Source organism: Phasianus colchicus, chromosome 12 (assembly GCF_987193195.1).
Source record: "Phasianus colchicus chromosome 12, bPhaCol1.hap1.1, whole genome shotgun sequence".
Taxonomy (NCBI): domain Eukaryota; kingdom Metazoa; phylum Chordata; class Aves; order Galliformes; family Phasianidae; genus Phasianus; species Phasianus colchicus.
In genome coordinates, this window is record NC_143447.1 from 11,858,036 (window position 1) to 11,885,616 (window position 27,581).

Consider the following 27,581-nt stretch of genomic DNA (forward strand, 5'->3'; position numbering starts at 1 on the left):
CTGACCTGGTCTGCTTCCTACTATTCACTTCTTTTCTTCTCCAATTAATTGCGGGAGATGAATGAGTGTTTCTAAGACTTGCAAACATGATGTTTGACTATCTTTTGTGTTTATGAAACAAGTGATGAGAAGCAATGTTGTAGGAAGCTATCAGAGCAAGGAAAAAGTAAAGAATGCAGGCAAGAAACGCTGAAAGAAAAACAATAATGCCGATCAGCATTTAAATTTAGGAAACTATTAGAATCTCAGGGCCCAACTTTGTGATGCTATCTGCGGCTAACAGCAGTGCAGCCCATGTCTCAGCGACCCGGCGGGAGGGAAGGCTCGTGCGGTGCCCAGCGGTGCCCAGCGGTGCCCGGAGGCCGCTCCCTACCCGTGCCGTCCCTTTGGCCGCCGTCCTCGCCGCCGACTTTCAGCAGAGGGCACTCTGTTCCTAACGATGGAGGAGGCGCTTTCCCTCGCTGGTGAGAAACCTCAACACGCTGGAAAAGTTTCCAGCGCAACATATTTGAACAAACTCTTCATCGGTTATGTTTAGTTCGCCGGAGCGTATTTTTAACTTCGGTGGCGGGGATAATAGCCCTTTTTCTGTGTGTTGCTCTTAGACTCGACGAAAGCTCGGGACGTCGGTGGAAGCCGTAGCGCAAAGGTAGAGGATTTTACCCCGTTACTGCTTAGCGACTGAAAGGGGAAGGCGAGCGGAGCTGTCGGATGAGACGTACTTGTCAGATTTACAGTAGGAAACCTAAAAATATCGCGGAGGGCAGCGTGATTAAAGACCTCCTCGGCGTGCGAGCGGATTTGCAGCTGCATTGTCAGAGTCGCTTGGAGATGAGACACGGGACGGTTGCGGTTTTGGAAGCTGCTTCGCATCAGCTTCGGGGCTGACTTCACGGTAGCGTTCGCCCCTCGGGGGAGGACGAACCGCCCGGTGCCGGGCTGCCGGAGCCAGCGCCTCCGCAGCCGGGGGGAGCCGGGCCCCGCTGGCCGCCCGCCCGCTCGCTCTGCCCGGGGAGGCCGGGGCCGCGAGGGGGTGCCGGGCGGCGGCGGCGGCGGGTGGCGGCCCCGCACCGCAGGTGGAGGCGCCCGGGCGGTTCTCGCCGGGGCCGGGCTGCGGCGGCGGGAGGGGCGGCCCGTCGCCAGCAGCCTGTAGGACCTCGGTGAACTGGCGGCGGTGGGCTGGAGCCTGGCGTGAGGGAGGGGCCGCCGCTCGCGGTGCGGGATGCTGTATCCCCGGTGCCGTGACGGGCGAGGCTCTCCCTTGACCTGCGAGCGGGAAGGAGGCGCCGGCGGAGCCGCTCCCCTCCGACCCCGGCAGCGGCCAGAGCTGCGCTCCGCGCCGAGCCCGGCGCCGCTCCAGGTGGGTGAGCCGAGGGGGCGGCGGGCGCCTCCCGGAGAGGGGCGCTGCGGGAGCCGCTGGGCGGGCGGCACGGCCGCTCGGGGAGCCCCGGAAAGCTCCGGCACCTGCGGGATACCAGAGCGCGGTGCCTGGCGAGGGGAGGAACCTTCTCTAACACATGGGAGACTGAAACTTTTGAATGACCAAAGCATTCAGGAGCGTGGAAGGTTGGAAGTAGGTGGGTGGGAAGAGTTCTCTTCTCTCTCTTCTCTTCTCTTCTCTTCTCTTCTCTTCTCTTCTCTTCTCTTCTCTTCTCTTCTCTTCTCTTCTCTTCTCTTCTCTTCGTTAAACACTTATTTCTGTTAGGAATCTTAATTATGTTTAGTTGACAGGTGCAAGGGTTGTTCGGGTAGCTGCTTTTCTTTTGGGCCGTCTGATATTTTAGAAAGGACGTGTCTGGTTTTGGTTTTGAGGGAAAGATCTGCATTCACTGTGGGTCCTCTTAAAAAAAATAGGGGTGGAGGGTGAGGGGAGGGAGGGCTGTGTGCATGTGTTAGGATTGTGTGGAACTTGCACTGTTTTATAACGGTGGCAATGAATAGGCTGAGGCAAGAAGATGTGCTAAGAATTATCAGAATTATCAGCATTGTTGCATGTTTATTTTTTTTATTGTTAGAGGTTTTAAATTGAAGCTTCTAGTAAAAGTGCCTGGCAGTTAAGTGTTGGCCCGCAAATGGTGAGGGTCTTTATACTGGGTCATTTTCTTCTCTGTCTCAGGACTGTTGTGGTCAGAACTTTCAAAGGCAGTACACATGACTGCAGAGGCCCCAGGGCTGGGTTCTCGGCGCTGAATGGGTGAAAATGAGAGGTCCAGGTGGGAGGGGCCGATTTGATACTTTGACTCTCATGCAGGAACCGATCAATCTCGCCCCCTGTTGCCTGCTTCCCCAAACCTTCCCTCGTCCCCACCCTGCTTCTGTTCCCTAATCGGAACTACATCACCCTGCAGGCTGTGCTCATGGCATGCGCTGCTAGTCTGCTCCGCTGGCCAGCACAAACGCCGATGTTTGTATTGCGTTTCTTCCAAACGCTGGTTCTGTCCCTTTGCCTAGTTTGCTTTAGTCATTGAAATCCTGGCGCAGCCCACTTGGTTTTGTTTGTAACTTGAAACAATCTCTCTCAGCAGAGTTCCGAGGCACGAGGATGGCAAGCCCTAATGGTGCAGGGCTCTTCTGGGAGGTCATTTGGCTTGCTATTGCTATCTGTGCTCATCTCCAGGTAGGTGATGACTTGTTGCTGTGCTTGGTATTTTTTAGGTGATCTTGCTGCAGACTTTCAAATAATGTCATTCAAGCAATGCTGCTGAAGTATCTGCATTGTAAATAAAAAGTTCCCAGTGAGAATGGGATCGAGGTTTTCCTGTCACTGAAGTTAATTTTAAAGACATCCATATGGGAAATTCATATTTTCTCTCTTTGTAGTAATATTGTACCTGACTCAACTATGTGGGGACCAAAGGGAGATCTTGCCAGATGTGTAATGCCTGGGGTCTCTCAAGGCAACACAGCTGCCCTTTGCCCACAGGAGATTTAGCACCTGATAAACGTTAAGATACTGTAAGTGACAAGGGTTATATAAATACCTGTGTAGAAGAAACATGTAAAGCACTTGGAAGTCAGTGAGTATCTTGGGAGGAGGGAGGTCCAAAAAGGTCTTTCCTTCAAGTGTTCAATGAATACAGGAACCATGGAGGAAAGCTGTAGCTGCCAACTGATCTATTGCCTGACATATGAACCTAATCAGTTCCAAGAAGTGAGTATTTCAAGAAATATGGTGTGCTGGCATGCGGCAGAGTTGTTGTTAGTCTGTCATCCCCCATAGTGATAGTTCCCACAGTACAGAACGTTTCAAGGATTATTCTGTCTCACGTGCTCCAGAATCAAGAAATGCTTAGAGAATGATAATTAAATGAACTGGAGAATATTTTTGAAATAAATAGTATCAGTTTTTAAAATATTGTGGTATTTTTTACAACTTAACTCTTGGCTGCATAGAAAATCATTGATGTTATTTTATCATTGTGTACTGTTTGTACTACTGCAGTGCTGAGAAATGGAGGGGTCAAACTGGAGCACAGTGTGCTGGTCATTATTTAAACATACATCCCAAATACTTTTGAATCAAAGGCTGATACAGCAGGCAAAAGTAAATTCAAAAGGAATGTGACGAAATGAGAGGGTAGTACTGGCCAGCTCAGTAAGCTATGATCCCTGTGTGATGGACTCTGAAGTACAAGGCAGTGGGATCAAGCTGTGCTACTCACTTGCAGTACTGGTGCAGCGTGTGCAATGAGTTGTTTGGCAGTTACTCGTTGATGAGCACCTCCTGTACCATGCTGTGGTTGCTCACAGGAGCAATACAGCTAGCCTTGAAAGTAAACCAGTTTACCTGAGTAAAGGACTTGTCATAAAAGGAAAAGCTGCTGTGTTCTTTAATAACCGGACAGTTAAATAGCACATGCAGTCCATGTCCAGGCAGATAGGACAACAGAGGGGGGGTCTCTTTTTTTCCACTTGCTTTTCATGTAAATGTAAACAATTTACTGATTTTCTGTGCCTGTTCTGTTTGTATTTTTGTGTGCAAGAAGTTGAATGATACTGTAATAGCCAGCCCTATAAAATGAAGTAGTATGTGAAGTTCACTTAACAGTTCCGTGTAAGATGAGAATAGGGATACAGGGAAAGGAAATGTCAGCTTTGTGTTTGGTCCTTTTGGTTTTGAGGAGACCAGGTTTTTTTGTTTTTTTGTTTTTTTTTTTATAATACGTTTCTTTCATATTTTTCTTTCATATTTTTCTTATTGCAGTACTGGAACCAGTAGAGGCATAGTTTCTTCCTCTCCACAAATGGTTTGGCATAGCTTCACTTGTCTCCTTATAAAACAACTACCCAAACACATTGTAGTAATCAATAGACCATTGTGAGTAATTTTATGAATATTTCAATCCAGGTCAAATATTTTTTGTCTTGATGGTCCTTTTAATTATTCTAAGGCATTTGGCATATTTGGGCCATTAACACTTAACTCCAATCTTGCAGAAATCCCTTCTCCTCCTATGTTTTAGGTTTTTTATCTCAATTTTAGTCACATTAAAGATATTCCATATTATTTAAACATAACATTTTTTAGTATTCAATATCCATTAATTCTTTAATTTGTTGCTTAGGGCCATACTATATGGACCACACACAGTTCTACCCTAATATTGTACCATAGCTTCCACTTATATTGTTTTTGGCTATTAAAGTGCTTATGTCTGGAGCTAATCAATTAGAAACAATTGGATGCTGGGCAAGGTCACAAATCCGTGTCATATCACTTATGTGCAATTGATTAATTTCATCCTGCTTGAGGCAGGTACAGTATAAAATAATAACCATTTAAGAAGAATGTGGTGGAAATGTGGTACGAATGTAATGCAAAGAAAACTTTAACATGAGAAGTTGTGAAAAAGAGGTAGCTATTACTGAGAAGTGGAAGTGAACTTTGGTTGTAGGATCTGTTCTGATTCCTCAGTAATGTGGTAACATGCATAGCACAGTGTTTAGCTGGGCTCCAATCTGACCTCAGAACTTATGGACACACAGTGTCTCAAGTTCATGACAAAATCTTTTTTCAAGGGTGTATACCCTTGAAAAAACCTGCCTATACCAGCAGGTTTCATAAGTTAACCAGCAAACAGTTTACTGTTGAGCACTGCTGAACTGCTAATTGTTAAAACTGTCCTGAGAGCAAGAGCAGTGGCATAAGTTTGACTCAGGAAGAGATCACTTGCAAGCTAGCCTTGGCTGTGATTTTCTGCAGACACAGGGCTTCTTTTCCTGGCCTTGCCAATAGAAGTGAAATGAATGGGAAATGAATTCAGCCTAAAGCCAGTAGTGACCCAAGCAAATGATGTCCGTGAGTCTGTCTTAAAATAAAAAAAAAAAAAATAAGGCAGCAGTATCAGCAGAATGGAACAATTCACTACTTCTATAGAATTAAATGATGAATACTTCCAAGGCAGTTATTGTATTCTGCAGATTACATGTACTTGTGAACATTAGCAAACTACATCCTTGCTCAGGGCTTTAACTGATCATGTGTGCTTACTACTAAATCTGGTGTAAGAGGCAGCTTTTCTCATATGGTAGCAGGTGAGCTATCAGTAGTAGAGAATGAACAAAGTAAAAGTATTGAAGTCCAAAATTGCTAAGTAATCTCTCAAGAAGATACGGCCACACATTGGTGTAGGGGAACTGCTGTGTCACAGCCTGAACTGATGGTTGGGCACCTGGTGAAGAGGGTGGCTGGCCCAGGAAGCACAGGTGCAATCAATCCACCACCTGTGCTTCCCACCTGACCAGATTCAGGGTCCACCCCTCCCTGGGTGGGTAGCTCATTTAAGGGCTAGCTTTCAAAGGAAGAATGTTTCCTGGATGAAGGCTATTTCCTGAGAAGGAGTGTTCTGTACTTACAGATCCTCATCACCAGTTGGGTGAGTCACCTTTTTTTATATTTGATTATTGATATTCTGATGGTGCTTTGCCTAGTACTGCAAAGAACTGATCAGAAGCAGTTTCACTGCTCCCTAGGCTCAACAATTGGTAATTAAAAAGGCAGGGTGTTCAGCCTGGTACCTACTCCCTTCTTAACCTCATGGTGATGTTTTATTATACTGTTCAGTTTGAAGCTGTTTTATGTTATGAAATACATCTGAGAAGGTATGTATGATATTCTTACTAATGACTTAATGTCAGCAAGAAATGATTGCTAGTGGAATGGTGTGGACAAGATATCATCAAAGATTTTGCATGTGGGCTTACTTTACATTTGTTCTCATATGCTATTTTCAAATTTGGACTACACAGATATTTTCTTACATTCCTGGAGTGTTAGTTAAACCTTCTGTAAGTTGGTCCATCTCATCTCTGAAGACCATGGGATTGCTAAGGTCTGGGGAAGGAATTATAGCAAACACACCATGTCTGGATATTTATGAAGAATTAGTTCTGGATTTCTCTGGAAGGGGATGTTTCATAGGTTACATTCAACAAAATGTTGGTTGCTCTCATGATTTATGATTCTGCAATCCTTACCTGTGTTATATTTTATTCTGACTATCTATGATGGTTTGGATGCAAAAGATATACATACTGAAAACATTATCTTATTTGAAATGTTTCTGCCATAGCCAATCTGCCAAAAACTGCCAGCATAGCAAATGACTTTAAGGTTGAGTTTTTTGAGGCCAAGAATCTGATGTCCATTACATGGCATAGTGGACTTAGAGACCAACTTTGCAAAAAACCTTTGGAATATTCTTTTACTGAATATGTTGCATATTAACATCAGGAAACAGATTGATTTGTATGCCATACAACATACTGGAGATCTAAAAATACTTTAAAAATAAATAAATAATTGGGATGTAATTTGGAAATCCAGGGCTTAATTTGAAGTTTCTCTCTCTCTCTCTTTTTTTTTTTTTTTTTTTTTTTTGCAATTCTGCACAGAGTTTTGCCATCAGCCTCAATAATTTTGTGGTTTTATTCCTTCTTTGAAGGTTGAAATACCTCTAATGCAGACAAGTAACACTTCTGAAACTCGGTAGTATTCTGACTTAAAATATTTTTATTGATAAGTGTGTAACTCAGTGACAGCATTCTCAGAAAACTCGTGAAAGTTCCTTACCCATTTTGAATTTGTGACTAATAATGATTGCTCAACTGGTGGTCATAGAGTCTGAACTGCAATTGCCCTCTGCTTATAATCCAAAAGAGTTCTACTGGCAAACAATTATGATGATTCTGTCTTGTGACTTGAGTCACAAAATATGTTTGAATACTTACTTCTAAGAATATACTCTCATTAAAAGCTTAAGCAACTGTGAGAGATGACCAAAATTCCAGATGATACCAGTGAAAAAGTCACTTTTCTTTCTTTATTTTCATTTTTAGTAACTATTTTTTATCATAGTGAGTATGAATGATGCTTACAGTGATACAACTTGAGAAAATCGTGCTTTGGTTATTCATCTGAGGTATAGCCCAAAATCATTCATTCCAGTAAGACAAAGGTGGTTTAGTTTCTGTGTTCAGACAGAGTTAGAATTCTGTATCTGCATCTTCAGACACGAGTATCATTGCTGGTGATGGTTTCTGACGAGATCCCTGCAACATCTGGATTGAGATTCTCAAGTCAGTTCTATGTAAAGCTCCAGTTCGTAGTTCCAAAAGCTGAACACTTTTAGAGAAGCTTCAGTGTAAGAACAATGTTTTACAACTGCCCACAACTTAGAATTTTCCGTGGAAAAGTAGTTAGGAAGTGAAGGAATAGCTCTAGGATGACCTCTGGTTTCAGCAGATACTTGAAAACTTAGTCATTGATAATTACTCATTCAGGTCTGCTTGGTGCATCTGGATCCTGCATATTCCTTACCAAACTCAGGCATAAACTGCACTGATGGAGCAATTTTTCAGTGCACTAAATTCTGTTTCTGCCTTTACAGCACTGAAAATGCCCATGGTGGATCGTACTGATATTAGAACCCTTTTATCAGTTGTTTAGAAATCATGGTTTGGTCATCCAAAATAATGAGTTTAGCTTCGAAAGAAAATGTTTTTTAAAATTGGAGTCATTTTTATTTGCTTCTAGAACCTAGAAGATCTATGTGTTTGTCTTTATCTGCATTCATTCAAGCCTTCAGAGTCTTGAAGCTTTTCTTCAAATCCTGTGTGCTCACCTGAATCCAGGAGCTGGGATTTCACAAAACATCAAATATAATGTAGCTAGTAAATATATTAATTACAGCGATAGTGGGGGCAGGTTGATAGTTGGGCTTCTGTCATTGCTTGCATTGTAAGGCTATATGAGAAATCTCTTGGAATGAGTATGTCAAAGTGTTGCAAATGTTGCACTTGACTGCTAAATGTGTGTTACTAAGATACTTTATAGCCTATGCTAATTAGATTCCTGTGGCCATGTACAGCCCGACGCTGCCGTACTTCAACAATTTCAGAGTAATACTTCTTAAGAAGGATCTCTGTAAAACCATTTGTGCACTGTGAAAGTGTGGGTGTGTTTTTGAAATGCAGTTTGCCAGTGAGAACAGCGTTCTGGGCAGGACAGTGGATATAGCTATGGCAACTCTAGAGGGACAACAGAGTTTGCAGCTAGAAGTAGAAAAAGAAGCAAACAGCTGGTGGAAGGAAAATTCAGGCTTTAATCATTCTAGATTTGGCCCTAGCTTGATTTCTGTGCAGATTGACATCAGATAAACTTCCTTTTGAAGATTCTACAGTTTTTAAGCTCAGTATTTATTTGTCTGCATGGTTTTTTTATTCTGAAAAGCATTTTCAACCTTCTTGTGAGTTCTGGAATAAGAATCTGTTTTCCCCTGTTTTAGAATGGAACAGAACATGTTTATAGACTTGAATTTTCAGCACTGTCTTAATTAGAGATGTACTTTCCCAACTTCTGCAGTGCTACGTGAGGAATGCTCTTCATCTCACATTCATGGCTCTCTTGAAGAAATAGTTAAATTTGTACATGTATCGTAGAAAAGGAAGGCTTACTCTAATGAGTAAGACCCACGTGGGAACTGTGTTGCACTGCAGTTCTGAAATAACCTCTGTACTTTGTCACTATTATTCCTTTAGGTTTGTAAGCAAGTTTGTAAAGGACTTTCCTTCTGCTAAGAAGAGAACTTTTCTTGATATTAAATGAAGTCTTGTGGGTTAAGTGCTCTTGGATTTAAGGGCTACATTTTCAAAAGTGCCTTACTCCGTCTTCTAAGAGCAAGCGTGGTTCTGCAAACTTTTTGATGACTGTCTACACAAGGGTGCTAAATTTGTTGCAAATAGGGCTGTTGTTTCAGAAGGGTCTGTGTGATGTGGAGCCTTTACTTTGGTGACTTTCAGTAAGCTTCCAGCCTTTGTAAGTTAAACGCAAATATTAAGTGCTTAGCTTTATTGGTAGGTGCTTAAAAGGATTTTCAAAACAAGTGACAGGCTAAATTTCCATTAGTATGATCAAAACCAGGCACGTAAGTGCCTTAGGCACTTCCAAAAGCCTAGCTAACCATCTGTCTTCATGTTTCAACATTAAACCAAAACTTTCACCCTCAAAACTCTTTTGAGAGAACAGGATTCTGGTGTGTGAGTTCTAGTACATGAATGTGCAGATACTTGATAAAAATTTGAGATGTACAAGTGGAAGCATCAAGTGTTGATAAACGGAGTGTAGTTTCTGAAATTTTGGCTTAATACATTTCTTCCAGACAGCATATTACATAAATTGTTTAGGAACAATGTTATTTCTGTTTCTAATTTTATATTTATTAGATTTAACATCATTATGGAGAGGGAATGAAAACAGCATTCTCAGTCTGTTTTGAGAAATGTGGTTTCCAAGAATTGTCAGTTTGTCATGCTTCTGGATCCACTAGAAACACAGTGAATGCAGTCAGCTCAAATTGTGAAACAATATTAAAAATGCATTTATGACTGCAATTACTAGATTGTTGTTGTATGCTAACTGTTGTCATTTGTGTCGTGGTGGGAGGTCCCAACTGGTTAATGATGCTGTTTCATAACTTTAAATAAGTAAAGCATTTGTTTATATGCGGAAACATGTATTTCTGTATTTATATAATGTTTTTTGCCAAAAATCTAAGCTGCTAAATTTATAGGATACAGTCTCTTGTCAGTGCATGCAAGCAGAACAGTATCGTTTATAATGTATTTACGCAGAAGAAACTGAGATTCTCTCTGAACATGCAGACATAGAGAACAGAGCTTTAGCTGCCTGATCTACTGCCTTGCAGTATCTGAGAATGAAGGTGACATGGGTCCACTTGCAGTGCCACAGAATGCCAGGAGAAGGTGACTGCTTTCTTGCAGGCTGTTTGTTGCTCTGCACCCGTCAGGAGGCTGCAGAACCCAGCTTTATTCCCAGCTGACTGATTCAAAAAGAATTGAGGTAGCACCAAAAATGTCTTCACTTGTTTTTTTTCTGATTGTTGTCGCCATTTCCTTGCTTTTATGTGTGGCTGCACCAGGCTATCAAATGGCATGGAGAAATAAGAAGCAGTAATGCAAGTCATGGTTCTGATGTACTCAGATACATCTGTTCCAACGGGAATTGTCCTTTCGTCCCAGCTACTGCAGCCTCTTGCTGATGAAGCAGTGGTGTGGAAGCAAAAGGCCAAACAAGCTCGCTGCTCTCTGTGGATACATAACAAATAAAATATGCTAAGATATGATTTGGCTTCCTCTCTTGAGAGTCTCCTTTCATTAGATGTTTTCAAAGTCTCATTATTCATTTGGTGTTTTGTTTTCTTGAGTCTCCAAATAGTTTTAAACTGCTCCCTTGTTGACTAACATGAATTTTGGCTGGAAAAAACAGTATTGTAGTAGTGTCTTGAGTATTGCCTGCTTACTAAATGATGTTCTGGTTGGAAACTACCAGTGCGTCCAGCAGGTTACTGATTTTTTTTCAGCTGATCTCATCAACACTTTTGTTAGAAAGCTGAAGAGGGGATACATCCATCTGTGAAGAGACGAGCCGCATGCTGTGTAGGGATTTGACAAACACCACTAACTGATAAGACTGTTTGAATGGATTCTGTCTATATGTACCTGATTATATAGTTTTATTTGTATGAATGTAAGGTGCTTTCTGAATGGTGAAGAACCATTACTTCTCCTCTAGAACAGTGATTCCCAGGTATGTCCTTTCATGGAACTGCTAGTGCTCAGAGCTTGTCAGTAATCAAACATGTAAATTCAACACTAGGAAATGCTATGAAGGGAAGACACAAAGCAAGGAGAGTTATGTTCTCACTGTGTTAATTCTTGGTGTGCCCATACTTAAGCACGGTATGTGGTTCTGAGCCTTTTCTGAATGAGGTTGAAAATCTAGGCAGGTATCAGCTGGTAGCTTGTTGCTTCCAGTGTAACAACTGGATGTTATAACTGAAATTACTGGGAACTGCATTCAGGGAAATGCAGAGATTGTCCTCTATATAATGGTCTTTGGTACTGCTTGCCAGGGGTTTTGTTGAGTAGAAGGATGCAGGAATTCAGAAGACAGGACAAGTGCTTGGAAGAGCCACTCAATACTACAAAATAGACGAACCATGTCAGGCTAAAAAGAGAGGTGCACAAGTCCAGGAAATTACTCCAGCGAAGTATAGGATGTGCTTGCTCTGTGTGTGTCTTTCTCTGGGTATCTACTTACAGTGAATGTTGAAGCTGATGGTCTAGTATGCGTCTTTAGTCCAAACCAGTTCAGCTGTTGTTATGCCATCTCCGTGTTCATTGGGGTTATGCTTGAGGGTTATTGAGTTGGAAGCTGGAACCTACTGCTGTTGTCACTTGTGACTCATCATTTAGAAACTAAAGAAACATATTCTCCAAACTTCAGCATATCTATAGGCATAGCCTTCACAAAAAAAAACAAAAACAGGTAACTATATTCTGAGCTTCTCCTTCATCTGCCTTGTATAATTTTTTGTTTTTGTTAAAAAATTGCATTTTTTCTGCACACATTCAAAATTGTCCTTCAAAAATTCCAAAACTTAAATTTATACCATCTTAATTGGTAGCTGGAATAGTTTCTTGTTCTTGAACAAACTATCATTTTCTTGTGCAAGATAAATAGAGCAATATTTTCTTATTTTACGAAATAACTCTTGGCTTAAATTCCACTTTCATTATGTGATAAGTCCTTCCATAAGACACAAATATTCCAGACATTTTCTCTGAATGAGTGAGCACTTGCCTTCACCCCACTGTGAAATTGTGCACCCAAATGTATTTCTCATTTCCCCTTCCTACCTCTTTCAGCTAAACTTGGAACACAATAGGTTGGTTAAAACCATACAAAAACCTACGGAATGCCATCTTAATGTATGGCTTTTTACCATGCAGCTGTTTATCTTCTGCTAAGAGGAAACTAGAAATGTATTTTTAATGCCAGGAGCTAGGCTTAAAATGCCATTACTTATCCAGTGGGAATAGATTTGAAAATTAGTAAGCAATTAGATCAGTAGGCAAATACATTTTACTTAATGTTGCAAGTCTCATGGGCCTTTCAAGCATCCTGTTAGCATCACCTGTTCTTAACTTGCAACCCTTTAAATCTTTACCTAGTCATAGGTAGCAGCACTACCTTGAAAGGGAAAATTTCTGTATACTTTTAGTTTTTATACATGAGCTGAATTCTTATTTTTTTTAAAAAAAAAGAGATTCCATGGTTTTTGTGAAGGCAACAAAGATGTACTGGGAATGCTAAGCTTTTCTTGGAGAAAACTTCTTCCTGTAGATAACCATCTTGAGAAGGGCTGTAGCTGGGATAACAGAACATATGGGCCTTGTAGTGATCTTTTGAACTTCCTTGAATTATGTCCTTAGCAAACACCAATGATGTATTTGTTTATAATTGCTTATTTTTCTTGCTGAGTTTAGACCTCTGTGAGCTATCTATCACGTCACATAGAAACTACTATTTAGAAATAGGAAAAATATAGGAATTGTAGACTTCTTCATAATTTCAAACATTTAGCCTCCCATGAGGACACTGTAGGAAGGGCCTTGTCATCTTCAACTTTACTATAGGAGTGTCCCATCATTCCTTGTCTGCCAAAAATTCACACTGATTTATTCAGTGGTGTAGTATGAGGATTTGCCTGAAACCTCAGTCCTGGAATGAAATCCAGCATGGGGAGCCCTGTGGACTTCATTAGGTTACTGTGCCACAACAGAGACCTTATTTTGTAACATTTGTACAAGGCTTTCTAGTTGAACAGTGTGACATTCTGCATTTGAGTAACAGTGCCAGTGAAGGCTGTAGGCTCTTTGCCTGAGACATAAGTGGGAGCTTTTCCTGAGTAAGACCTGCCCATAGGAAGAAAAATGGGGCTGTATTTCATTAGTGCTCATGAGTTGGTTATCATGCTTCCTGTGGTGTGAATCATTTTGTCTCTTTGTGTGTCTGAGAAGGACAGATGGCATTTAAAGCTGTGTCTGCAGTTGTGAATTTTCTTGAAAATTGGCTGCATTTGTCCCTTTGGAAAAAAATAAAAATAAAAAGATGCTTTTCCTCTTGCTTATAAACCTTGCTCTATTTGAGGCAATTTCGTGTGTGTGTGTGTGTGTGTGTGTGTGTGTGTTTGTATGTGTGTCAGGTTTTTAGTGTGTCATTGAAGAGCATTCTATTAGGGGTTCCAGACCCTGTTAGCAGGAATTTCTCTGAACTACTGCAGAGGGTAACATCAAAACTATTCCTTAAAGCAAGCACACTATTTTTTCAAGAAAAATTGAAGCAGAATGTGGGAATCCGTTTTTTGAAAATCAATGTGGCATTTTGCCAGACTTATTATATACAGAAGATTCCTTCGAACCTGTTAAGTGGTTGCACTTTCTACTGCATGGTGCAGTTCTGCTAATGAACTCAAAGGGAAACACAAGCACATCATAAATAAGGAAGATATGATAGAGAGTTGATTTCTGCATGCGGCATTTTGCCTGTGCATATGAAAATTGACATCATGGTGTTGGAATGTTGACCATGTTTTGCATTTTGCTAGCTGCTTTTACTGGAAAGCATGTGTTTCAAAGGGAGTTTTCAATTTTTATAAGATTTTTCCTCCATAATAACCCGGTCTTATTTTAAATGTAGACTTCAGCTATGAATAAAATTTAACTCATGAAGTAAGATTCTTCTTGAACAAAACATGAGTGAATTATACAAACATTTCTAGTTAGTGCGTGTGTCTGGATTGGAATAGTTGAAGCTAACATTTAGGATTCGCTGTTACTTCTCAGCATTGCCTTGGCTGAAGAGAACCTTACTATGAGAATAAAGGAACTCTGAAGAGCTCTTAAAAATAACTGCATAAATGTGGGGAAAGCATATTTGATTGCACAGAACTAATCCTTTCTGGGATTTTCACTACTGTACCTTCTTAGCTCCACGTGGGTCTGTGAAGGAAGGCAGCTAGGAAGAGAAGAGAGGCTGGTAGCAATGAATAAATGGCACTGACCCTTCATCTTGACAGTAAAACAGACAACATTCAATTAGATCCTTTCAGTAATGATCTGGCCTGTCTCTTCCATCTTCAGAACTCAACTTACCTGGAGTTTCGAGGTTATTTACTCTGTAGAATGTTGGGAACCCATGTCATCAAGTCTACCCAACCTCCTCAGAGGAGAGTTCCCTGGTACAACATCCTTGCACCTGCTAATTCTTCCCCATTCGATATCAGACCATTCCATGTTTTGTGGAATCATTCTGTGCTACCGAAGCATCCTATTAAGCCTTACAGTCATGATTCCCAAGTGATATGGGGTAGGCCTTGTTCCACTAATCTCTATGTAAAAGTATAAAACTCTAGGTGATGTTTTCAACATCCAAGATCAAAAGATTCAAGAGTTAGACATCTTTATTATTATGAGAAATTACACCTGCATCTTTACAGTAAATCTTACAGTAAATCAAAGGTAGACTATAGTTAGTACCTATGAAATAATAAATGCATTATTCTTTATTGTCCTCAGGAAAAAGAAATCTAGAACATTTTTTAAAAGAGCATTTAAAACATTTTCCCTTTTTAGGTGGTGGTATACAGCGTTGCAAGCTTCAACTTACTGCTATAGAGCAGTTATATACTGTGCTGCTGTAGGTATATCATGTGGAAATATGTGCAGGCATAGCGTAGGTAAAAGCACTGATGAAGTCTCTATGATGTTGTTCTCTGGCAAGATGAGATTTGGTAGTGGCTTTTGTCTGCATCAGAACTGCGGGTTCCTGATAGATTCTTCTCTGTAAGTTAGAGGACTGCTGTATAAAACAATAGACTGTGATTCACATTGGTGTTATTTTTAGTTGAGAAAGTGGATGCAACCAGATGTTCTTAGATGGCTAATTGGGAGCATGGCTAAGGAGAAATGATGAATGATGCTTTGTGTTTAAGGATGATGCAGCTTGTTAGGCTGAATACTTGCTCTGAAATGGGGCTTGCAGTGGCACAACTGGTCTTGTAAAATCGAGGGCCGCTTTTTTGATCTGTTTTGTGTGTTGGAACTGGCTGTTTAAAGTAGCTTAGAAGAAAATCCTATTCAGAACTGCATAATTAACTTTAGAGAGGTCAGACATTCTGGAACCTGACACAGAGAGTGCTAGAGTTTATATGAAATCTAGGTTGGTTGGACATGTGTGATTTTAATGGATCTTCCTTTCAGACACCTTTCAGAAACTAAATAGTCTTTGTGGAGAGATTTGTACTCAGGTTTGCGTCGTCTTTTTTACAATGCTTATTTACATCCGTTCCTCTATTTCAAGGCTGCCATAGCAAACTGTGCTGTGGACATGAGCATCTCTGTTGCAGTGGCATTTCATTCCGATTAGTTTGGGCTGGTGCTGTGCTCAACTCCTGAGGGAGGTGCTGAAGCAGTGAAGGGCTCTCAAGGAGACCAGTCCATTACTTGCCTCCATACAGAGGGCACGTACAAGCTCAGACTTCTCAGAGGTGTGTAAACTGGCTCATGGGACTCCAGACCATCTGTTATTTTCCTATATTTTGTAAATTGAAAATCTAAAACCTTGGCTAATTGGGCTCCCCTCTCCTCCTCCGCCGCCCCCTCCCCCCTTTTTTTTTTAATAATTATTCTTAATGTTTCATGAGAACACTTAGATATAAACATCTAACTTTACATCTCAAATGTTCAATCACTCCTGTCACTTTAGCTACCTACAACTTTTAATGTTTATTCCTGGAATCTTATTTCAAGTATAGCAAGATTTGTGTAAGCTTTATTGTGAGGGGTGAAATTTAAACTTTATTAGGATTAAGTGTTTAATAGTATAATTTGCTGCATATGTTGCAAATACAAGCTGCTATGAATAGATCCTCTGTTTAAAAAAGAGCATTTGATATGTTATATATGGACTTAAATCCAATATGTTGTTATCTTTTACTAAAGGAAATTATAAGAAGAGATTTACAGAGAAGGGTTTATTCTATTAATGTCTTTAAAATACTTCTCAACCAAAGATGATTTTGGTTTCTGTAATTTTCCTGCGCTTAAAAAGCGCTGTACATAACTTCCTTTGTTCCTTGACTATTATTCTGAAAATAGTACAAGTTTGGCTGTTCTTCATATACATGAGGGGAGAAAAAATATTAGCAGTAGTGCTAGATGAATATTTATTTAAGTGGGGTACTCTGTTTTTCTATTTGTTCACTCACAGCAGACTTGAGGATTTAAGTGCAAGGCTTCCTGTTATATTAGTGGAAGTTTTTAATGTGATATTTATACCTGGTGAAGAACTGGGAGAAAGGTTCTCCCTTCTCTGCCAGCTCCCTGCCTCCCAGGAAACAGCGGAATGGGATGCATTGCTTTAAAATAGGTATCAGGTTTTGTCTCATGGCTGGAGGAACAAAAATAGGAGCAGTGCAGCCTTGTGTTTTCCCAGTGTGCGTGAGGTGTTTGATTAATCTGAAATGCTAGTGATTGGTTTGGATCCTTACAGCTTTAAGAGAAATCAGAATGATTCCTTGTTTCTGACTGGCTATAATGAATGGTTTTAGCATATTTTGAGATTCAGAGACCACATTAAATTTTCTTAGGCATAGGCATTTTGACTTTTATTATTGCCCCATACTTCCATTTATTGTATGCAGTGTCATCTTTGAGGGTTTACTTTAGATAGGGAATTGTGTGTTGGTTTTTTTTTAAAGAAACTGGTTCTATTTTTAATAGAACAACTTGCAGTCAGACCCTTGTTGTTTTATTAAAGATGGAGTGGCATATAACATGAAGGAAGAAGCTGCATGCATCACTAAGAGAAGAAAAGCATAGGGAAGAAATGAAGTCATTCAATCATTTTCATAATGTTTTCTACAAGATGGCAACAAATTTCAGACCTCGTGTGGATGTGTAGGATTCCCTTCAGTCTTCCTACTAGAAGCTATAAAAAGCTTGCATAAAGGCACAGAATTACAGTCTGAGTCAGGCCAGCACACTGGCTTTGTTCACTATTATCAGGATAAAAGAATATCTTGGCAAAAATAACTGGGCTCTGAAATAGAGATGTTCTGGACTGATAATTCCAAGTACAGCCGAAGTTGCGGAGAAATACACAGGTTAAGATTTACGTTCGGGTCTCGTTATTTGAAATGGATCTGTTTAAGTTTCATATAATAACATTTTACTCTGTATAGAATGCAGAGGAAACCAGGCCGTTTAAAGACTGCAAATGAAAACAACTGAATTACTGCCACAGTTAACTTGAGCATGGCGGAACAGTGAGTGAACTATCTCACTGTCTACAATTTGTAAAGCAATGGAGAATGTGAAGAGATGTATAAATATGCAGAATAAGAACACATCAGTTGACTCTAGAGCACAGTATTCCATACCATTTTTTGCAAATTCACTAACTTGTATAGATTCTTGCTTCAGTAGTTTTCAGTGTTATGGATGTCTTCAGCCTGAGAAGAAGTAATAGATGCACAGGGCAAAAGGAATCCTCTGCAATTAAATATAAAGGCAGAAGAATTTATTTTCATGTCTTCACGCAGTCCATTGTTCTTGGATTCTGTCTGTATTTTTAAAAGTTTTAGAATGCTGAAGACAAACATATGAGAATCTGGAACCATGCTAAAGCTTTAGATATTGAACTGTTAGGGCTGGCCTCCTAGCTCACATTAGCTTGTACTGGCAAACTAAGAGCTGACTGTGGATAAGAGAATTCAGAGGAGGTTATTGCCACAGATCCATCCAAAACTGCTCAGGAATAGTTGAAAAATATTTTGTAGGAATAGTGCCCTTCTGTAAATCTTTAAAATTAAACTATGCTGTCAAGAATTTAGTTTAACCTTATGTGCAAATGGTAGCAGTGAAAGAGAAACTGCTGGATATGTAAGAATAGGTGGGTTTGCACTGTTGGTTATAGAAGTCAGGCATGTATTAAGAACTCTGCATTTGCCCTTGTTGTTTTTAAAAGCAGTGAGCTGAGTATCTCTTGTCCTGTAAGAGGCATGGCAGCCTTTCAGAAGACAAGGTCAAGTGGACAAACCAAGATTATGTGTACTCTAGTAAATTCAATAAATCTGCTTTTGAAAAGCTGTTTACACACGAGCTCCTACTTCTGAGGAAAAATAGTAATGTTTACAACTGAATTGCTGAAACAGTGGAGGCTGAAACACTAGCCTGCAAGTTGTGTATGCCAGAGCTAATTTCTCATTTTGTGTGTGGGACAGATGCATTAACAGAGACTTAATCATACCAGCAGCAACTGTGAAGGTCAATCCCTCCAGAACTTTTCCCGTATTGGTTATGGTAGTAGAGCTTTTCAGCAGCTTGACTAGAGCCTTCGCTTAATGTTCAGTTGCCTCTAATTTTTGAGGTGCCAGTAGATCCAATGAAATGCCAGTAACTAAGTGCACTCTGAGAAGTGATCAATCCTGCAGTTAGGCTCTTCAAACTGCTAGAAAAGAGTTTATCTTGCTAGCCATCTGTTATGCCATCATAAGCTTCAGTGTGGTATTCTGAAGGAGTAAAATTATTCTGTTAAATTTCCTGTAGAAAGATAATCGTTATTGGAAAACAGTGTTTGACTTATGACATGTCTCAGTTCATGTGTCTTGGGAGCTATCCGTTGTACGTACACATCTGCTCCTGCACACCCACACAGGATGGGAAGATATTCTTCCACAGGAAGGTCTTCCGTTCCCCTCAGTATGCAGGTGGTATGTATTGGCAAATCACATATTGTGGATATGGTAGCCAAGTTCCCAGAGTAATGCACACATAGTGAAGCAATTCACTCAACATCAGCTGCTCAAATGAGAATACAAGATGGATGACTAAAAGTTTAATCACGTGCCCCATCTTTCAACGTGATACCTATTTTCACTTGATCTTGCTACCAGTTACGCTCAAAATACAGAGACTAAGAGGGTTAAGACTGTTAGTGAGATCAGTCATAGTGAAGACACATAGTGCTTAAAATATTTAAAACAACAAAATGCAGTGCATTTAAGAGGGTTTCATACTTTTCATTTGATTCCAAACTACTAGTCAATGTGCTGCCTTTTGTATTCAGTATTATCTATTCTTCACTTTTTTTTTTTTGTTTTCATGTTTATTGAATATCTTTCTCTAATCCTCTGGATCGTTTTAAAACTGCTTAATGAAATTTACTTACTGGTCATGGAAGATGAGTGATAAAGTCGTAGTGTTTAAACTATTCTGATTAAGGCAAGCATCCTATTCTGAATTAGCCATTTCTATTTTCATTTTGTCTGACTTGCTCAGCTGTGTCTTTTTAACATTTCAGCAATTCCACTTCATTTGGAGGATTTATTTCATTCCTCCCAGAAGCGAATCTGTGTTTATCTTTTCTCACCTCAGTAAGAGCCCTTTCCCCTCCACCATATCAGTCCTCCAGCATTACTGTCCACATCGTTTAGAAGAACAAAAAAGAATCATTAAACTAATGACCATTAGTCTTAACGGTTGTCTGTGAACAGATGACTGCAGTGCCTGTCATGTGAGCTTCCAATTGCTGGTTTTTTTCCTGGATTAAAGCACAGTTATCAAAGTAGTGACTTATTAGGAAGTGTAAACATAAAATACTGCCAGTTAATGTTAGCAGAAGAACTGTGACCCAGAAGGGGACAATCTTGAGATTAATGGTAGGTCATCTTTCATACTTGGTCTTTTCATATTTGAAGACTGTTTTTTGGGGAGCTTCTGCTTCTTTTGTTACATTGTTTGCTTTTCATTCATGCATTGACTTTGTTCCAGTCTGCCTTTCCTTTGTTAATGCTGGACAGTGTGTATGGCTCAATACAATATGCAGTTAAAGCCTTGCCCTGCTTGAGATGCTTTCACTGGCAAGAGAAAACAGAAGACAAAGTACACTTGGAGCACAACTTCTTCCCATCCTCAAAAAGATAAAGAGGAAATGAGAAAGGGAATGGATCAGGCTAACATTTGGCCTCACTAGACTGAGAGAGTAGAGTTCAGCTGAGGAGTAAATGTGAAGCTAAGAAAGTTAAATATTGGAACAGCATGAAAATATGGTTGAAGAAAGTGAATTGCAGCTTTTGAATAGGGGGCGAGAGTCAGGAAAAGCATTTCAACAGCAAAAGATTTGGTGGGGATGACAAAGAGCCTGGAATTCTATGGTAAAGAACTCAGCGATAGATGACAAGAACAGAGACGCTACTAAGATGAAGATAATGATTTCTTAGGGATTAAAGAAGTTCTACTAGGAAGTTGTATGCTTTGCCTGGTGGCTGATGTGTCATTGTGCTTTACTGACGGTAAGAACAAAAAGCTCAAAAGCTCTGGAGTGTTTGCAAAATGCATTTGAGACTTAGAGACTGCGTGCTGTGAACAGTTTCTTTTGGGAATTTCTCTTTAAATTCCTGCTGAAACAGGTGTGTGCATGTGGAGGGCGCTTGGCTGAAAGGCATTCACCTCACGTGCCTTATTAATAGCCTTAAACCAACATTCCTACAGCCAAGCCATGACCATTTAACTGCTTCCTTATTGTGAAAATGTGCCTGGCCGAGTCAATGTGCTGGGCTGCTTAGTCCATAAACCCTGCAAAGGTACTTATTGCAACAGGGAAAGAAAGGTAGATGAAGAATTGGGTTAATATCACCAAAATTATCAGAAGTGGCGGAAAACTAATGGTGGAAAAATCATTTTCCTCTTCATGTGTTAGGCACGTTCATGTGGTTAGCTGCTCTAAATCATAAGTTGGCCTGAGAGTGAACATCTGGCTGGGGCGTTCTCTACAGTCTAATTTCTTTCAGGTGAGAAAGGATTCATCTATTAGAAGTAACAGAGGAGAAGCAGTTTGATTATTTACACTTTTATTCAGGGTGGTCTGTCTTTTCAACTGGAATTCTGGGACATCTGAAGATCTATTAGCAAGATGGTAGAAGGGCTCTCAGTGCCCCTCTGAATAAAGGTAGGTAAAAAACAGCATCAGCACAGGCTCTGTTCTTCCATGAGTTGGCAGTACCAGCAGTGTGTTTATAAGTATTTGGTCACATATGGGTGATGTTAGGCCACTATGTACCACGTGAACTGTCCTTTCCTATCCTGGTTGAAGAAGAGGGAGAAAAGCATTTCTGACTGTAAAGGACAGTACAATATAGTACAGTACAATATATACAATACAATTTCCTCACCCACCCAGCTCTATGGCAGTGCTGTGCAGGAGGTTGTGTCGGTGTGTCTTGGAACGTGCTGGAGGAGTTCTGGCGCCACTGAGATTGTTCTGCGTTTACTTGAGCGATTTCACTCTTTTAATCTGGATGTGCACAAGCCTTTACACAGCCTTATCTATGTGTATTTATTTTTTGGAAGTCACTGAAGGAGGTCAGCAAACACTGCTGATCAGTAAGATTGTTCTCATGTCATGCATTTAGTTGCAGTTACTTCAGCATAGCTGAGTGACCTTTGTTGTATGCTTAGTATATTCTTTTTCTTAGAAGGGTATTTTATGTATTTATGTATTTAATTTATTTATCCTGCAGTAAAATGATTTGCCTCTGGAGAGGAATCTCGCTATCTTATTCATAAGGTTCAATTTTCTTTTGGTTACCTGGATTATGCTTAATTATATGTTATTTAAGAGACTCTGACAGTCTTATTCATTGAGATGGTGATAGATATTGATTTTTAAAAATCTTTCTATCTTCTTAATCTGTCAAAATTATTTACTGGCATGCTCTTAGTTATACTTCAGTTTTGGCCTATTTGATTTTCACCAGATATTCCAGTTCTTTGTGGCAGTGAGTTTGCCCTTGTTTCTAGGTCTGTTTCTGTTATGAGAATTTGCAGTCGTTTACAGTAGCAGAGCAAATTCATATGCTGCATCTCCCTGTTTAATTCATGACAAGCACCATGCGGTTGCTAATGACAACACTGCATGAGCAGTATGCAATGATGAAAAATTGCTAGTGCTAAGGCAGGCTTTTTTTGGTCTGGATTACTTGCCAATTTTCCCCTGCCACCTGAATCAGAAGCAGATGTACTGAGACAGGGCAGGGAGAGAACTCCCTGTCATTAGCTGTGCGACGTGTGGCAAAGCCTGGTGACACACATTAAAGAGTCGCTGCTCAGCCAGTCCCTCATCACTAAAACCTCTCTTTATATTTGCATTTGTGAACTTCTTTATTTAATGCCACGATCTTCAGTGACAGAAGTACATAAGAAGTAAGTGCTGTGGTTTTAATACCATTCCACTGCCCCACACATTTCCCTTCTTTGTGCTTTCATTATGCAACAGGAATTCTCTTAAAAATCTGGATCTGCCACTAGTTCTAGCAGGTGTTTGGCTTCTGAGCACCAGAGTTCTTTTCCTTATGCAGTGTATGGATGAGAATTTCACTGCCCTTAGGCACAATTTCAACTGAAGTATATGAAAAGCATGTTACTGTGTCAGTTCAAATTATATCGCTGTTAAAGAAAAAACTCTAAAGGAAATTAAATACAAATAATCACACCAACATAACATAACATTAATAACATTAAGGTTATAATTTAAATTAAAAAGAATCAGGAAAATCTGAGTCAGGAGTGCAATGTCATACTTAGCCAGACTCTCCTGAGAACAGTCATTGTAAAAGGTGGATAGTGACAAGTTTGAGTAATATGAGATCTCTTGATGAATAGCATTATAACACCAGGGCACAGAAGAACTAAGCAGATTTTCTCACTAGGTATAATATCCTGCAGATGAACAAAGTATTGTGTGAAGTTTTTATTCTACTTTCTCTAACCAATAGCCTATCTATCTGATTACAGTTACCTTATTCCAGTATGTGACAATGTGCTAGGTCCCATTTTGCTTGCATATAAAAACTGGAATTGCTGGCCACCTGCCTTGCTTTCCTCAATGTCTTTAAACCTGCATGTGGGCAGGTTGACCATGTCTATCTCAGATACAGTTCCCTAAATTCTGAACCCTGTATTAATGTCTGTGTATGTGTATCACTGTAGTGAAATGAAAACAAGGGGATATTTTGCAAGTGCTGTGGAAAGCTGCTCACAGAGCAGTGTGGTAAAGTTCTACCTGATCAAAATTCTTGATTTATGTTGTCTTCCCATTTAGATCCACCTCTTGGTTACCTATGAACATCTGCACCTTTCTTACACCCTGTCTTTAGCATTATTAGGGTTGTTATCATACTGGATGAGGAGATGAAAAGGAAATAATCTGTCAGATCACTTGCTCTGTTGTTTGGTGCTGTGTATCTCACTAGTAGAGAATGAGGCATTTGCAGTCTATAGCTTGATACAGGCTCTTTGGCCCATATGGCCCGCAGTCATTATTCTCTGGTGTTATTACTATTGTTAGTACTACTGTTATTAGTAATGTCTGCAGTGTGTGGTTGGCCAAAGCTATTGAGTCTTTCTTGCCCTCCATGATAGAATCTCCTGCTGCTCAGTGAAGGGAATGCATTAAATCATTTCTCATTTTGTTTTGTTCTTTGATCCTTAAGCAGTATGAATACCTTCGATCAGCATGTGTTGCTTTGTAATTCCACTGCCTCTGACAGTGATCCTACATAACCTAAATTATGATATTTTCTTGCCTTTTGTAAATAAGTCTGCTATTCCTCAAGGATTATGTGCCAGTCTCCTTTGGTGTGTGACTGAAGGAGACACATGGGCAGAGTGCAGTCATGTTCATAGAGAAACAACCAAGATTGTCTGTTTCCTGCAATGGAGTCCATTACCTTGGTAGCAACTTCGCAGCTGGGCAAGAAAAAAGCTGTCTCACTGCATAGTGGTCATGATAAAAGAAGTTATAATAAAGCTTTCTCAATACTACAAATAGTGTATATATATTACTATAAATAATAAGGTTATCATAATTTCCTTGCTAAAAATACTGACAGTATTTTTGTAACATATTTCTTTTTCTATTAGACTGTAAGACCCTTAGAAACTTCCAATGAATGAATGGGAGCTCCATATGAATGTACTCCAATAATGCTGAAAACATTTGATTTATGACAAGAATTTTGTCACTTATTAGGTTAATAGATAAATAATAAAAAGTAGGATTGGTTTGGATAGAGTTGAACATATGGTGAAAGAAGGGATAATGACTGTTTTAGAGCCTTCAATTAGCTACATTCTGTCTTGCTTGAAGACCTTCAAGAAGATGAATTAACAGAAGTGTTCTCTCACTTCTAGATTTTTTTTACAAGATATCTTCACTTTCACCATTTTTAGGCATAAAAGTCTGTTCTACCAAAAGTCTGTTCTACCAAAAGTCTGTTCTACCAAAAGTCTTTTTGCATCTTCAACCTAAGAGAAGTATAAAAAATAAAATGAAAACACCTGCTTATCTACTCTCTTGACCCTTAAAAGGAACAAGCTCCAGCCAATGAACAAGTGGATTCTTTCTTTACCATTGAAAGCTATTAGCATTTTATGTTATAATCCAACACTTTTAAGAACCAGTAAACAAGCGAAGAAACAAAACCAATAAGATTAGTCACACTGTGTGTTCAGGAGGTACAGCTCAAGGATGAATTGCCTTCCCTCCGTGGCAGGTACAGCCCCTGCTCACCACACTGCTGGCAGCCTCTCAGTGTGATGCTCCTGACATATTCAGTGCAGTTTCTCAGCATCCTTAAGAAGATGAAAAGTAGATGTCATACTGTGCTGAGCTTATAAATTGTGTCACCGCTGTGGCACGGAATCGGGGAACAGGGATTAAAATTACTTTCTTATTCTTTTTGGCACCTAATTTCCTCTTTCCTTGTGGTAAATCCATGTCTTTGTGAGCCTTTTTTCTTGTTCCTTAAGAACAGACTTGACATACGCTTTTTTGTATGTAATTCTATTCTCACTGGTAATTGTACCCTTAATATCCAGACTTCTTGGTATATGTTTTATCCATATGCTATAAAATTGCTTTCAAAATGGCTCTAAATATTGTTGTACCCATTTCCCCAAAGACTAAATCAAAGGCTCAGGATATAACGAGGCATTGCATATTTTGAAAGCAGAGTCTGATCCACACTCACTGACTTTCTGACAATAATTGGAAATGAACTGTGTCAGGTTCATCTTGTCTAAGAGTGCTGTATTTTCGTGATGGCTTTTCTTTTACATGAAACTAGGTAGCACTGAGTAACCTTATTCACGGGCCTAATAGAAGGTGTAATGGAGGTGTAGTCCTACTGCAGATATATGTATGTTTAGGCCTTGGTTCTGTAAGGCTGTTGGTAGGAGCTTTGCCACTGGTACAACTGGGAACGACTTTGGTCTCCCAGTGTGAACCTTTCAAAAACAAATTTTGAGTCCTTCAGGAAGAATACAGCCTGCCTAATGCAGCTTAGAAGGAGCTTCACTGGGGCAAGGAAAACTCTAAGGTTCATATTTCCAGAGGAAATATGAAGCAAAGTTCATATTTAAGTCGGGTTTTGAAAGCAAATGAGATTGTGGCTAAATACTACTGCAACCTTTCAATGAAAAGTTTAATCTCTTAGCCAAACCACAGCGAGAGAAAATATAAGTAATTGTTGATAAATATTCAAAAGCTTAATCACTAGTACAAATTTTAAAAGGCACACAAAAAGGCTTACAAAATGCAGTGTTCTCAGTCTGCAGCCTAAGTTTCACTGAAGAAAATATCTTTACACTTAATCTAGAGAAATTTTGGTAGAAATAGCTTTCTGGAAGAACTGAAAGATAGTGCCTTAATTAAAAATAAATAAATAAATAAAATTGTCTCCAATATCCTTCTTGAGTTGGTGTTAAATAGTACAGTCAGCACTGAAAAGGTTTTGGCTGAGGACTATTTTCTATTTGAGAATATGATCTTGAATGTGTTCAAGTTGGGAATAACTCCTAGTGCTGAATGGGTGCAGGGTGGGCTTGATTTGAGCATCAGAAATGATGTGTACAATTTCTCTTTTGCAGCTGTGAATATAACTGTACATATAGCTTAAAGTCAGTTTTTAGTAGTAGACGTTTCTCAAGCTATTGATGAAATTTTAACATGCAGGTTGCCTACTGACAATGTTCTATTATATCACAAATAGGTAGATGAAGTACTATGCCTATGAATTTTTGCTCATCTTTGAATGCATCTTCAAATTACAGGATTGTTTTCCTTAGCTGATATTTATGTGTTCTAGACAAGTCTAGAATGAGAGATAAGAGTAAAAAAAATCTTTTGATTTGGTCTTAAATTGGGGCAGATCTGAAGTCTACCTTCAGCAGACTGGAACATGCACTGCTGTGAAAACAGCTGTTGAGTCACACACTTGAGTTCTGTCTCTGGAAGTTGTTCTGGTTCAGCATTCAAGTTGTCTAGTCTCAGTTGTGACTTCCTTGATGAAACTTGGCTGTCATACCAGAATTCTGGGGGATTCTTGTATGAGGAACTGTTTGGTTTTCATCAGTTCACCTGCTTTGCCAAGTGTGTGTGTGTTTTTTTGTTGGTTTTTTTTTTTGAGGAAAGAATGATGCTTAGTATCTTAATTCTGGTTTGAAATGTTGGCATCTTAGTTTAATTACTATTTTAAATAATTGGCCTATCTATGGCCAGCTCACTTCCAAGGCCTCTAAATGTTTCAGAGCATCTAGCATTAAGAAAAGAAGTTGGTGTGTAGGGTTTTTGGTTTTTTTTTTTTTAAATCTTGACCATAACAAAAGCTCATCTGAATCTTACAGGATATTTATTCATTAACACTGCTTGCTCTGACAAAGTTTGAGGCTTTGAGCTGTTGATGTGAAATTATATTCTGTTGCACTTGATGTGGTGATGAGACTGGAGTGTTGTATTCCATTTAACTTATTTTTTGTAGTGGAGTCCTTGAAAATCCATTAAATTCAACTGCTACTTAGTTTATATATTAGTTCCCTAGGGCAGACATCATGCTACAACATCTTAGTAGGCAGATACTTAATATGAAGAATTAAATTGAAGGCTTCTTAAAATACGGTTGGACTTGCTGTGCATATTAATCTGACAAACACGTATTTACAAGTAATTCAGAATGCAGATGCAGTTTCTCTTTTGCCTTTTTTTTCCCATTTTTTTCCTTAAAAATGGCTTTTGGAAACTAATACCTCAAATACCAGGACTAATTTTCCCCTTCCAGCAAGAGCTACTAAAAGAGCTGTGGAAGTGTATGGAGCTAACT

The 27,581-nt window shown here is 39.6% G+C and overlaps 1 protein-coding gene across 10 annotated transcripts in view; it reads left to right on the forward strand.

Annotated features, from left to right (window-relative positions):
* Positions 1-466: 466 nt before the first annotated feature.
* The window catches only part of ADAMTSL3 (ADAMTS like 3), a 179,558-nt gene continuing 152,443 nt past the window's right edge, over positions 467-27,581 (forward strand). Inside the window, exons 1-2 of one of the 10 annotated variants that reach the window (XM_090148955.1) lie at positions 467-649; positions 2,523-2,617. In XM_090148955.1, coding sequence (XP_090005081.1) covers positions 2,543-2,617 — 75 coding nt within the window. In that variant the 5' untranslated portion in view covers positions 467-649; positions 2,523-2,542. The other 9 variants (XM_090148956.1, XM_090148963.1, XM_090148962.1 and 6 more) reach the window with 9 other exon arrangements.